The sequence below is a fragment of the Pantherophis guttatus genome, chromosome 3, assembly GCF_059756535.1.
Source record: "Pantherophis guttatus breed Tessera chromosome 3, ASM5975653v1, whole genome shotgun sequence".
NCBI lineage: Eukaryota > Metazoa > Chordata > Lepidosauria > Squamata > Colubridae > Pantherophis > Pantherophis guttatus.
Genome location: NC_142065.1, coordinates 24,962,672 through 24,975,809, shown reverse-complemented (window position 1 = coordinate 24,975,809; position 13,138 = coordinate 24,962,672). Strand labels below are relative to the sequence as shown.

General features: G+C 37.2%; 1 protein-coding gene across 3 annotated transcripts in view; it reads left to right on the top strand.

Annotated features, from left to right (window-relative positions):
- Positions 1 to 13,138, top strand: part of NCOA3 (nuclear receptor coactivator 3) — a 113,088-nt gene that overhangs the window by 89,064 nt on the left and 10,886 nt on the right. For all 3 annotated transcript variants that reach the window (XM_087889121.1, XM_034413830.3, XM_034413831.3), the window contains 10 exons: positions 1,057 to 1,245; positions 1,367 to 1,468; positions 3,225 to 3,362; positions 4,264 to 4,411; positions 6,168 to 6,553; positions 6,834 to 7,693; positions 8,833 to 8,971; positions 9,326 to 9,520; positions 10,495 to 10,731; positions 11,116 to 11,242. In XM_087889121.1, the coding sequence (XP_087745247.1) occupies positions 1,119 to 1,245; positions 1,367 to 1,468; positions 3,225 to 3,362; positions 4,264 to 4,411; positions 6,168 to 6,553; positions 6,834 to 7,693; positions 8,833 to 8,971; positions 9,326 to 9,520; positions 10,495 to 10,731; positions 11,116 to 11,242 (2,459 nt within the window). In that variant the 5' untranslated portion in view covers positions 1,057 to 1,118. The remainder of the gene's footprint in view (positions 1 to 1,056; positions 1,246 to 1,366; positions 1,469 to 3,224; positions 3,363 to 4,263; positions 4,412 to 6,167; positions 6,554 to 6,833; positions 7,694 to 8,832; positions 8,972 to 9,325; positions 9,521 to 10,494; positions 10,732 to 11,115; positions 11,243 to 13,138) is intronic.

Below are 13,138 nucleotides of genomic sequence, written 5' to 3'. Positions count from 1 at the left end.
AGTTTATTTTTTGTAATTGAACTCTATTACCCCATCTTAATGTTCTAAGTAAATTTTCGTTAAATCTCGATGTTGATCATAATAAAATATTAAGTGTGAAAAGATGCAAATTCAGTTATGTCCAATATTATAGAGTTAGGTTTTCATACAGTATATCGCTCTAATTCTCAGATATGATTCACTTGATGGCAAAGACACCGGGACTTAAATCTCCTGCACCATAATGATCCCAGCAAAATCGTGGCAGTGTATATCTTGCAAATTAGCATTGTTGTGTATGATTGACAGTACTGATAACATTTAGGGAATCCAGAATAGAAATGGGAATAGTTGGAGTGAGACTACTGCTTGATTGTCTTTCCAGCTTTCATTGTTCAAGTGCAAGAAAACTAGTTTGGTCTAGTGCAGGGGTGTCAAACGCTCGTTGTCACGTTGCCGTCATGTGCTGTATCACTACTTTCCCCCCCTTCACTAAAATGGCCAGTGTGTGATGCATCTGGCCTGCTGGCTGTGAGTTTGACACCCTTGGTCTAGTGGTTAAGGCACCAGGCTAGAAAATAGGAGACTGTGAGTTCTAGTCCCACCTTAGCCATGAAAGCCAGCAGGGTGACTGTAGACCAATCATTTTATCTCAACCCAGCTCACCACACAGGATTATTGTTGTGGGGAAATAGGATGAGGAAAGTGTGTTGGATATGTTCACAGCCTTGAGTTGTAAAAATAATGAAGGTGTGATATAAATAAATATGAATAAAGTTCATGTTGCAAACACTGATGGCTGATATTAGAAGACTCCTCTACCTTCTTCCACCCTTTAATATATTTATAGCAGATTTTGGTTTTTGCCTGCCTATTACATGATATTCCATGCATTAAATTATTTTTTTTTCTTTTGTGGGTAATTCTTAGTAGTACATAAATGTTACATACAATAGCATGCCCTAACCCTAACCCTCCTCAGTTCTAAATAGCCAGTGTAGCTGGATAAATACAGATTTAAAGTCATAATTCTTTTTCCAACAACTTAATGAGAAGTTCTATTACTTTTTTTCTTAGTGAATGGGGTTTCTTGGACCAACGAAGCACCGAGACAGAAAAGTCACACGTTTAATTGTCGTATGATGGTGAAACCATTAAATGAACTTCTAGAAGATATAGGAAGCAGTCAGGAATTGCATCAAAGATTTGAAACCATGCAGTGTTTTGCTTTATCACAACCAAGAGCTATGCTAGAAGAAGGGGAAGGTAATGGCAAATCATCCACTTATTTAAATGTATTCCATTCATTTATACTGCAATATATCTCACATATTGAATGGCTAAAGTTTTACATTTTAAATATGTCATAAAATATTTTGTATTTCAGATTTGCAGTCCTGCATGATATGTGTCGCGCGTCGTATCTCTACAGTAGAGAGAGTATTTTCCCCAAACACAGAGAGCTTTGTTACTAGGCATGATCTGTCAGGTGAGAATTCTACTTGAAAAACCCATCAAATACATTGTTTAATGCAAACTATAGGAATGACATGGTTTGTGTTACTAATTGCCCTCAAGCATATTATTTATTTATGAATTCATTGAATTTAGATGGCTGCCCATCTGACATACATGAGTCTGGGTGGCACACAACTTTAAATAAAAAGTGCAATTGCTAAAATAAGAAAAAATAAAAATAAAAGGAGAGCTACTTTGGTGTAGTGGTTGGGCTATCAGTTAGAAAACAGGAAACAGTGCATTTTAGTCCTATCTTAGGCACAAAGCTATGGTAGTTGGGTAGTGTTGGGCCAGTCACTCTCCCTTAAGCCTAGGAAAGAGGCAATGGTAAACCACTTCTGAAATTGTGCCAAAAAATCTAAAGCAACAATGAGGGTGAGGGCCAACCTAATCTTATAAAAGCTGACGTTTCAGAGGGCAGGTGTGATGGCAGAAAAAGCACTTTTTCAGGGCCCTGCTAAGCACAAGCCTCTTGGCCAACAGTACCGAAAATGTGCCTCCTGCTGGATTAGTTTGAGGCAACCACAGTGTGATGGTAAATATAAGTAACCTGGCCCAAATTATATAAAGCTTTAAAGGTAACTACCTGTTGTGGCCCGCCCTCTGAGCCTGTCCCATCGGAGGAAGAAAGCTCCGAGCATGAGGAAGAGGAGTCAGCCAGGCCTCCCTCTCCAGGCCCCTCCCCTCTGGCACTGTCTCAGGTGCCGGCTGAGGGAGAGGAGATTAGCAGGGAGACAGGTGACTCGGATGAGAGCGAGGGAGAGACATCATTCCTGGACGCACGCCTCCGAAGGCGTGATAAACGATTGCAGCAGCTCAGGAGGCATGCTAGGGATTAGAACTGAGTCACTGGACCACACCCCAGAGACTATATAATAGAGGGTGGTGGCCAGTGATCCTTGTGACGAACAAAAGTAAACCTTGGATAGTCACTAAAGCCTCATCCGAAACTGCTGAGAGGAATAATAATTCTTGGACTCTTGTATGCTAAGTATATTATCTTTCTGTTTTCTGTGGAAATAAAAGCACTTGGCAGACGGTGTGTATATCGCTGCCAAGTTGGAGATAAAGACCTGGGTGTGTTCCAAGTGCTTCCTTAACCCTCGGCTGGCTGTGTTTGTGTGTGTGTGTGGACGGGGACAGATCACTACCGGCATCTTGAATTGCACCCAGAAACAAACTGCTACCAATGCACATCACAGAGCAATGATGTCATATGTGCCAATTAACTGGCACCATTAACTGTCCTCACTCCTGCATTCTGCACAAGGCTGGAGCTTACAAGGAAATTATTATTTCAGAATATTTTTCTTGTAGTGCTTCTAGTTTGCAGTGTTTGCCTATTGTTTGAAATTGTTTGTTTCAAACCTTAAACGATTTAGGACTCATTGAAGGAACTGTCTGTCTGGTTATATGAACTAGTTCACCTAAGGCCCATAGGCAGATGATTTTGTTCTATATTGCTCCTAAATTATGGAATATATTTTCTGCAGAACTGCAACTCACCTCCATTCTTTTAGATTAATAAAAAGTATGAATAATTTTTATTCAATTGATATTCTCTACTTATTTTCAGTATTTTATTCAATTAAAATTCTGTGCTTTTGTTTTTTAATAACATTGTAATGGTTCAATAAATTCTATATTTCTATAGGTTCTACTAACACAACATTCAGTTAATTAAGTATAAATATAATTTCCAATAGTTTTTTTTTTCTATTCGGCAGGTAAACTTGTTAACATAGATACAAATTCTTTAAGGTCTATGAGGCCAGGATTTGAAGATACAATCCGCCGTTGCATTCAGAGATTTTTATGCCAAAATGAAGGTCAGCCCTGGTCAAACAAGCGGCATTATCAGGAAGGTAAAATCTGGAATTTAAAGCCATTGAGGGGTTAATTTTAAAAATAAAGGGGGGTATTTATTTTTGGGGCCAATTTAAAACAAATACAGTGAATTGTTGTCTTGGAAGTTCTAATTGGAGCATGTATTTTCATATAAAAACAACATATCAAATGTCCAATTATGTCAAGTATGAGAGAGAAATAAGCCTTTCTTCCAATCTTAATAGCAATAGCACTTAGACATATATACCTCTTCACAATGCTTTATAGCCCTCTCTAAGTGGTTTACAGAGTCAGCATATTGCCCCCAACAATCTGGGTCCTCATTTTACTCACCTCGGAAGGATGAAAGGCTGAGTCAACCTTGAGCCTGGTGAGATTTGAACTACCAAATTGCAGGTAGCCGGCAGGGAGCAGAAGTAGCCTGCACTCTAACCACTGCGCCACCACGGCTCTTAAGGGAATGACAAATTTAAGACACCCTTTTAGATTTTGCTTACTATCTTGCTGCCATTGAATTTCCTCACTGCTGTGAGATGATGCTTTGTTTTCATAAAATGGGAGGTGGCATATGGAAATAGTTTCTGCTTGCTTTAATAAAATCCTGACCTCTCCAATTCAGAGTCTCTATTTCTGCAGGTAATGATTATTACAATGAAACCTGGGCAAAATAGGATTAGCTCTGTTACCTTTTGACATTATACATTGCCATTTCCCCCACAATGTACAAATTCACACGCAGAAGCTGTATAGGTTTTGTTGTTATTGTTGTCTTTCATGTGTATGCATTTTAGGCAAAAGTTAGTAGACACCAAACTTGAACTTTTAAAATGTCTGTCTTATTTTGCAAGCCATTATTTGTGTAACATGAAATATGAACAGAAAGGTGCTCTTCTAACAGAAATCTGTTTTTCTTAACAGCTTACATGCAAGGCATTGCTGAAACACCACTCTACCGGTTCTCTTTAGCTGATGGAACAATAGTGACAGCACAAACAAAAAGTAAATTATTCCGAAATCCAGTTACCAATGACCGCCATGGGTTTATCTCTACCCACTTTCTTCAAAGGTAAAATTGCAATTACATTTTAGGATTTCCAAAGCTTAAACCTTCATTTAAATGCTTATTTGAGCAAAAATTGAGATATTAACATTGGTATGTGACATGTTTGTATAGCCTGGCAACTATTTCAGATTCAGATAATGGTTTTCATGGAGTAAGACTGGTTTTCCCTTGTGTAAGCCAGGACAGGAAAACAAGATTACCAAATAAATCGTGCTAGAGAATTCACCATTTCTTTTTAACATATTGCCTGAATGGCAAAAAATGAGATAGTTATCTTATTTCAGAATACAACTCATGATTACTCTCATGCAGGTGGTTTTTACTGAACATTTCTACCCTTGAGTTATACCTTTGGCTGGAACCTAGTAGTTTGTTCAGCAATATGGATAGGTAACCAACTGATTTTGGTTTAAAAATTAGCAGCTGAATTTATGGGAAATAGTTTTGCTCCATGGCGAAATAAGTAATGTTACTTATTACCTTCCCAAGAAATTATTTTTTTGTTATGGTTTTGCTTAAAGATAATAAAATGGTAATTCTATGTGCTATTTAAATGAGCATAAATAAATGTTGGGACTTCTGCAATATCTGAGGCTCAGCTGGAGCTAATCTCAAGAGGATAGGAATGAAGAAGAAAAGGTGCTTACTTTTCTTCCTTAACCATTTTTTGGAAACAGAACTCCCTGAAATTACTGGCTTTGGTAATATGTCATTTGTGGCATAGAGTATAATCAGGGTTTGGTTTTACTGGAACTAATTGAAGTGACACAGTTTGTAGTTTAGGGTTTGTGTGGGGAAAAAAGGGTGACGAAGACTCTTCCTTAATAATAGTTCCTAATAATAGTATATGTTTTATGGTTCAAGAGCTTGCTTTAGTTTGGCAATATTTCTCTCTATAGGTGAGGAACAATAGGAGGAAACTGCTTAGAAGACTTTCTAATCATGTCTTTCTTAGTTTTTGGAGCCTGACAGATACCACCAAAGTATCTAAATAGGTTACAGGTAGTTCTCCGATAACAGTGGCAATTGGGACCGGAATTTCCATCACTAAGTGATGCAGTCATACAGAATGAGATCATATGCCTATATTGCTTAGTGAAGGCAATCCTGGCTGTCCCGGCTGCTGTTGTAATCTGAGGACTACATGGCTCATTAGGTGAATCTTAAGAGGTAGGAACCCAGGCAAGCAGACTGGCAAGTAAGACTAATAGGAGGGCACAGGCAGTGAAAGCCAGTGAGGCAGGCAGGTGCTAGAGAGTATGGGTGATAGATATTTTTCCATTAAAAAAATTAATCATATTAATTATTTATTAGTTGCAATTAGTTTTTTACTGAATTAATACCAGTATGTTTGTCCTTTTCTATTATATTTTCTTAACAATGTTTTAATTAAACAGATTAAAGAATAAATAATGGTGAAAAACAATCCATTATCTTTTGCACCAAGTAGTAACTACTAACCATAACAACCTTCCCCCTGCCGGCAGGATCATTCTAATCACATCAGAATCCCTCCCCACAAAGCATTGTAATGATTATGATCATTTAATCAAATTTCATTTTAAAAAAAGGACAGGAAAGAAGCTGGTCAATTTTCGGGAATTACGCCATGATTTTTCAAATCTTTTTTTTTTATTAATCTTGAGATATTGAATTATATTGTGTGTAAGTATATTTTTCTTCTGTGTGTTTAATGTAACACAATTAAAAAGTGGATTTGGAGCCTGAGTTTATTGTATTCCTTTGTTCAACTTTTCAGAGAACAAAATGGATATCGACCAAATCCCAATACAATGGGACAGAACATAAGAGCTTCTACAACTATGAGCACCAATTCATGTAGCGGTGTTATGAATATGATGCCTGGGCAAAACGTACCTCTTCAAAACAGAAACTATGCCATGGGAGATCCTAACATAATGGGGCAGATGAGTGGTGCTAGGTATGGAGGTCCAGGAAATATGGGATCAATGAACTCTGGCCAAGGAATGCAGTCTTTTCCTTATCAAAATAATTATGGATTAAATATCAGTAGCCCACCACATGGCAGCCCAAGCTTGAATGCCACTCAACCGAATATAATGATGTCACCTAGGAATCGTGGGAGTCCAAAAGTGAATTCACACCAGTTTTCCCCTGTACCAGGTAAAGGTGGCTTTCTAAGTAATATTACATTTCAATATAAATATCCATTTATTTACAGAAGATTACTTTTTTATTTGGATTTATAACCTGGTCTTTAAAAATATTCCCTGAATGTATTGAAGCATAAACCTTGGTCAGTTTAGTCAAATTAATTATATCATTATTCTGTTGTGAGAAAGATCGCACGGAAAATAGTTCTGCTGTTTTCCTCCCCCCCCCCGAGACATTTCAGATATTTATGAACTATTTTTTTAAATTAAACTATTAACTATTTTTATAGGTGTACACTCTCCAATGGGACCGGTCAGCAATTCCAGCAGCAACAATTTTTCAAGCAGCTCACTTAGTGCTCTTCAGGCCATTAGTGAGGGAGTTGGAACAACTCTCCTATCCACACTTTCTTCACCGGGTCCTAAACTGGACAATTCTCCAAATATGAATGCTCCTCCTCCACAAAGCAAAATGGGGAGCCAGGATTCAAAAAGCCCCCCTGGCATGTTTTGTGAACAGAATCAAGTGGAGAGCTCTATGTGCCAGTCAAACAGCAGGGACTCAAACAGTAATAAAGATAGCAAAGAGGAGAGCCTTGAAGGTGCTGATCAGAGGGGACCAGCTGAAAGCAAAGGACATAAAAAGCTTCTTCAATTGCTAACATGTTCCTCAGAGGAGAGAGGGCATCCAACACTTTCAAATTCACCCTTGGACTCCAGCTGCAAAGAATCTTCTAACAATGCTACAAGCCCTTCATCTGGTGTTTCGTCTTCTACATCGGGAGGAGTTTCTTCATCAAACATGCAAGAGAAGCATAAGATTTTACATAAGTTGCTACGAAATGGTAATTCTCCAGCAGAAGTAGCAAAAATCACAGCGGAAGCTACTGGGAAAGATCCATTTCATGATGCTAACACAGTTTCCTGTGGAGAAGTTGTGAAACAGGAACAAATGAGTCCTAAAAAGAAAGAGAATCATGCCCTGCTTAGATACCTGCTTGATAAGGATGATGGAAAAGAGCCACTTTTAAAAGACATTAAACCTAAAATTGAGACTCTGGATACCAAGATGGGACAGTGTTGTAGTTCGGCCATACCTACATCAAGTAATGAAAAGGAGATGAAAATAAAGACAGAACCCACAGAAGAGGTAAGAGTATAAGTATTCAAGTGTTAAGCAGAATTTCCATTAAAAGAATATTTACTCTTAGTTTCATTCCACAAGCTTATTTGACACGCAGGGTCTGTTTAAAAATTCCAACAGTCCACAAACAAGTAAAACCCCAGAGGGATTGTCTTACATTGTTCATAACTCAGTTATATAATAGCAATTGCCTTTTGTTTTAGATTTTTACATGGCTAGTTCTGGGTGAGACCAATTCTGAAGAGGTATTCCTTTCTGTAGGAGAAAAGCTGGAATACCTTTTTTATTTTATTATTTTATTATTTATTTATTTGTCAAATACGTATAAGATAACAGAAATAAGTATAAACATGATTATGAATACAGGATAAAGTTATGAATAAATGGGGACAGTAGGACAGGGACGGTAGGCACGTTGGTGCACTTATGCATGCCCCTTACAGACCTCTTAGGAATGGGGTGAGGTCAACAGTAGACAGTCTAAGGTTAAAGTTATGGGGGTTTGGGGAAGAAATCACAGAGTCAGGTAGTGCATTCCAGGCATTGACCACTCTGTTGCTGAAGTCGTATTTTCTGCAATCAAGTTCGGAGCAGTTTACCTTAAGTTTGTATCTATTGTGTGCTCATGTATTATTGCGGTTGAAGCTGAACTAGTCATTGACAGGTAGGATGTTGTAGCTGATAATTTTGTGTACTACGCTTAGGTCAGATCGAAGGCGGCATAGTTCTAAGTTGTCTAATTCCAAGATTTCAAGCCTGGTGCATAAGGTACCATTTAAGTAGATTCCACCCATAATATTTAAAAAACTTATAAATAGTAATATTTTAAAAGATTGAATATTTTAATAAATATTTTAAAATTATTCCATTAGGTTAAATCAATGAAAGGATGAACTACTAACAATCACTTTCTTTTTTTCTAAATTGTCCTTTAAATGGGTTATGCCCTTTATATGGGCTTACTGAATAGTGGTTTTTATTCTTCCTAGACAGAAATGTACTCTGTGTTTATTTTGTCCATTTGTTTTTGTTGATTTAAAAGTTAATGCTAAATCTCAGAGGCATATGTTTTGAGTCCATATTAGCTTATAAAATCCATTCTAGAAATTTTAAAAACTAAATTCATTATTTAAAATGTTTTGCAGATAAGTGGCAATTTGGTGGATAATTTAGATGCAATTTTGGGTGATCTAAATAGTGCAGATTTTTGCCATAATCCTATACCTACAAATGGAGTTAGTATGGGAAATAAGCTACCTCTATGCCAAGGAAATACACCAATGGGTAAGGAATTATTTGTGCTCTGATTTTATTTCACAAAATAGTTTATGTTTATGAATCAGTAAAATCAATATAGTCGTTCATTTTTATTGTTAGGTTTTTACCTTTTTCCCCATATATTAGATTGTATTTTCTTGACCTTTATAGAATTGAACATGTAGCTGAAGAAGATATAGTTAATACAAAGTTTACAGAGAAGGAGAAATATTGTATTAATTTAATTTCACATTAGAATATTTTTCTAGAGCATTTCACTATATTTCTTTAATAATTTCTTTAATAATAATAATTGAATACACATACAGATAATATTTTTATAGATGATGCATTTACAATTCTATTTTAATTTTTCAATAGGTGTCAGAAGTCCCCAGTCTAGGCAAATCACCCGCCCTCCTTTCAACAGAGCCATATCTTTGGATAGTCCTATATCAGTGGATTCTGTCTCATCAGTGAGAAGTGCTAGTTCATATTCATTGTTACAGAAGCAAAATATGATGGCTGAGAGACCAAGATTGATTGAAAATCAAGAAAATTTTGGAGCCAATATGGGTTTGTTTGTAATTCCCTTCTTTACCTTAATTAGGACCCCAAAATTATAATAAACTATATCTGTATGATCAAAAGATGATTTGCAATCGTCCAACAAACAATTATTGTAAACAGTAGATTGGTCTGGTTTGCAAATTTGAAGTTTGAAATCACAAATGACTGACATGACTGTTCTGTACTTTAGCACCTAGAACATTTGATGCATAGATGTAGAGTGGATAAAAAAGTGAAATAGAAAATCAGTTCTGAAAGATGGATTCCATACGTTTGAAGCTCTCCTGTTGCATTTTAAACAATTGCAACTACTGTGTTTTCCCAAAAATAAGACCTTCCCCGAAAATAAACCATCCCCCAAAAATAAGACCTTCCCTGAAAATAAGATCTCCCCAAAAATATTTAAAAGCATGTGCAGCTGGTCTGGTTAGGGTTAGGGAGACAGAGCTGGAAATCAGGTAAGATGGCAAGAGGAGCCCCCTCTTGCTCCACGTGCCCCAAAATAATAAAACTTCCCCCAAAATAAGGCCAAGCGCTTATTTTAGGGTTCAAAAAGTATAAGACAGGGTCTTATTTTTGGGGAAACACGGTATGAATCACAGCTTAGGATATTTGAAATGCCATCCCCACTTTAAAAAGTTTTTAAGTTTGCAGAAATCTCTGCATATCTCACAAAATGTTTCTACACAAGAGTTTCCTGCTTTTAATATGTTGTTACTGGTAGTACAGTTGGAATCCAGAGGCAGAAAAGCCTCTGTGTAGTTGTTCTCAAATGTGAGTTTTCAGTAAATTGTAGTTCCAGCATATACCGGGTTGGGTGGGGGGAGAAATACCTTAATATGTGGAATACTTTCAGTTTTGACCTAGAATTATAATCTGAATGTGAGGAGCAGCAGAAATGCCTGCTATAATTAAATGAAATGCATTCTGTATTTTTCAGTAATGAAAGTAAAATGCTTTAAATATGTTAATTCTTCCAGGGATCTGTAACAGAAATGTTTCCATGAATCAGCATTCGGCAAGTGATTGGAGTCTACAAAATCCCAAACTGAATAGGATGGAGCCTACAGCTTCTGGTTCAATGGCAAGGGCTGGGTCAGACTGCAGCTCTTCTCTTGCCCGGTCTTCCATGGGAGGATCCATGCCTGGTTTGCCCATGAGGTCAAATAGTATTCCTGGCACCAGATCAATGCTCCAACAGGAAATGATCCATATGAGTGAGTGATTACAATTGTTATTTACTGAAACCTTAGTATTTCAGATCTTGGGCATAGCCTTACGCCCCTTCTTTTTCTTTCCCTTTCATATTTTTCTCAGCTATTAATATTAAAATACATATTTTTATACTTTACTGTGGACCTTATTACTCATTTCTGTTTGGATAAGACTTTGAGGCTTGTTATGATTCAGATCTAAATCAATTTGTGCATGAAACATGCTGCCATAATAATAAATCTTGTACTGTTCCATGTTCAAAGGAATAAAGCTTCAATTATTTATTAATCACTATAGTGCTATTTTTAACATTGAAAAATTGCTGTTCAATATTTGTTGCTTCTGCAAATGAAAAAAAATGTGTATTTTGTTTCCTTTTTTAATAGGGTCAAATGAGATTAATGTAGGAATGGGAGGAAATCCTTATGCACATCCAGGACCATCTAATCAGCCAAATGTATGGCCTGACAGCATAGTCTCCATGGAACAAGCAGCTCAAGGTTTGCAAGACAGGTAATAATTACTAGTTAGCTGATAATTTTATTGTTTGGCTACAGTCAAATAAGAAAAATATTTTGTTCAAACCAAAAAACTTGCTTGTATGTTCTATTAATTTCAGATTGACTTTGACTATAACCACCTCTTCTGCATCACTGTTTGGAGTTTTGAACCATCCTATGAAAGGCTGTCTGTGAAGTCTAATTAATATTATTTGGTCATTGACTGGATTGAATTCTCTTTACTATATCTTTACTGAGTATGAAAGTAATACCATTCGTTCATTGTGTTTTTTGTTCTGGGTAGAAAACAGTATGATTTTCTGATGGAAAGTATCCCATCCCAGTTCATTTCAATTTGCTAATACCTAAGATGCCAGTGTTTAATTGACTGATGCCTAATTGGGTAGTTAATTTCATCCTTCACCTGGCTGAGCTTTCCCATATTCATGTGTTTTTAACCTTTCATGTCCCAACTGTAATTCTGTCTTTGCCACTTTGTCTTTGAGTGCGCACTGCTAGCAGCGGGAGGCTCCGCCCACCCGCCTGGAAGCGTTGCGCGTGACCATGAACAAACCTGTAGCAAACTAAATTGAAACCCACTACTGAACTAGATATCTAGAAAGCTTTTACCTAGCCACATCATGCGCACAGTTAGTACTTTAAAAGATTCTCAGCTTTTCCTCTATGGTGCCATCTGAGCTGAGGGATCCATCATCTGGTCCTATGTGGTCAATCGTTTTATATATTCATCTAGTTTTTTTGGTAAAATGGGTTGGGGCCAGGTTATTTGAAGGACTGCCTCTCCCCAGTTACATCTACCCAGCCCACCAAAGCCAGAAGGCCAGGTATGTTTTGTGTCCTATCAGGGTAGCAGATCTAGTAGGAACCAGAAGAAGGGCCTTCTCTGTGACGGCTCCCTCCTTCTAAAATATCATTCTCTCTGAGATAAATTAACACCCCCCCTCCCCCCGTTTTCCAAAAGGCTCTGAAGACATGGTTCTTTTGGTGGGCCTAAGGTCCCCAGATTGCCGTGGAGCTGATCAAGAGGCTGGCATGATTGTGCTGGCTGCCACTTCAGGGGTGGGAATGGAGAGGGTTAGAAGATTTTTATATTGCAGAATTTTAATGATGTAAGCCTCCCTTATATAAGATAGGAAACCAAATAAATGTTTTTAATAAATAAATAAAATACAGAAATGGTTTATCCTTGCTTTCTTTTGCTTTCATCTCCCATACCTTCCAGAAGTCGTCTCCCCCCAATGAAACAGCATAGCAGAACTTAGGGCAGCTGGCTAGCTAACAAGAATTAAAAGAGAATAATAAGAGCCTTGGTAGTACAGTGGTTTAAGGCACCCTGTTATTAAGCTGGTTATTAAGACCAGCTGCCTGCAATTACTGCAGGTTCGAATCTCGCCAAGGCTCAAGGTTGACTCAGCCTTCCATCTTTTCTAAGGTAGGTAAATTGAGGACCCAGTTGTGGGGGCAATAAGCTGACTTTGTATAAATATACAAAAGGATGAAGGCTATTGCTGAGCACATTGTAAGCCGCCCTGAGTCTCCGGAGAAGGGTGGCATACAAATCAAATTAAAAAAAAAAAAGCATCAGATAGGAAGGAAAATGTTTGAAAGTATAGGACAGAGAAGAGTATATTATTTTCTTTTGAAGTATAACACACCTACAATAAAATAAAATGGAATGAACAAAGCTACATTATGGTTCTATAAAGTTCAGCTTAAGTACATTTGTTATCCTGAGAAACACAGAAGGGCGTTATTAGTTTTTTTTAAGGGAATATGTTCAGTATGGTTGGCCTCAGAAAAATTAACATTAAATCATAAGCACGAAAAAGAATCTTAAACGTGATTCAGTGAGACAACCGGATATGCCAATTTTGCATACATTTACAGT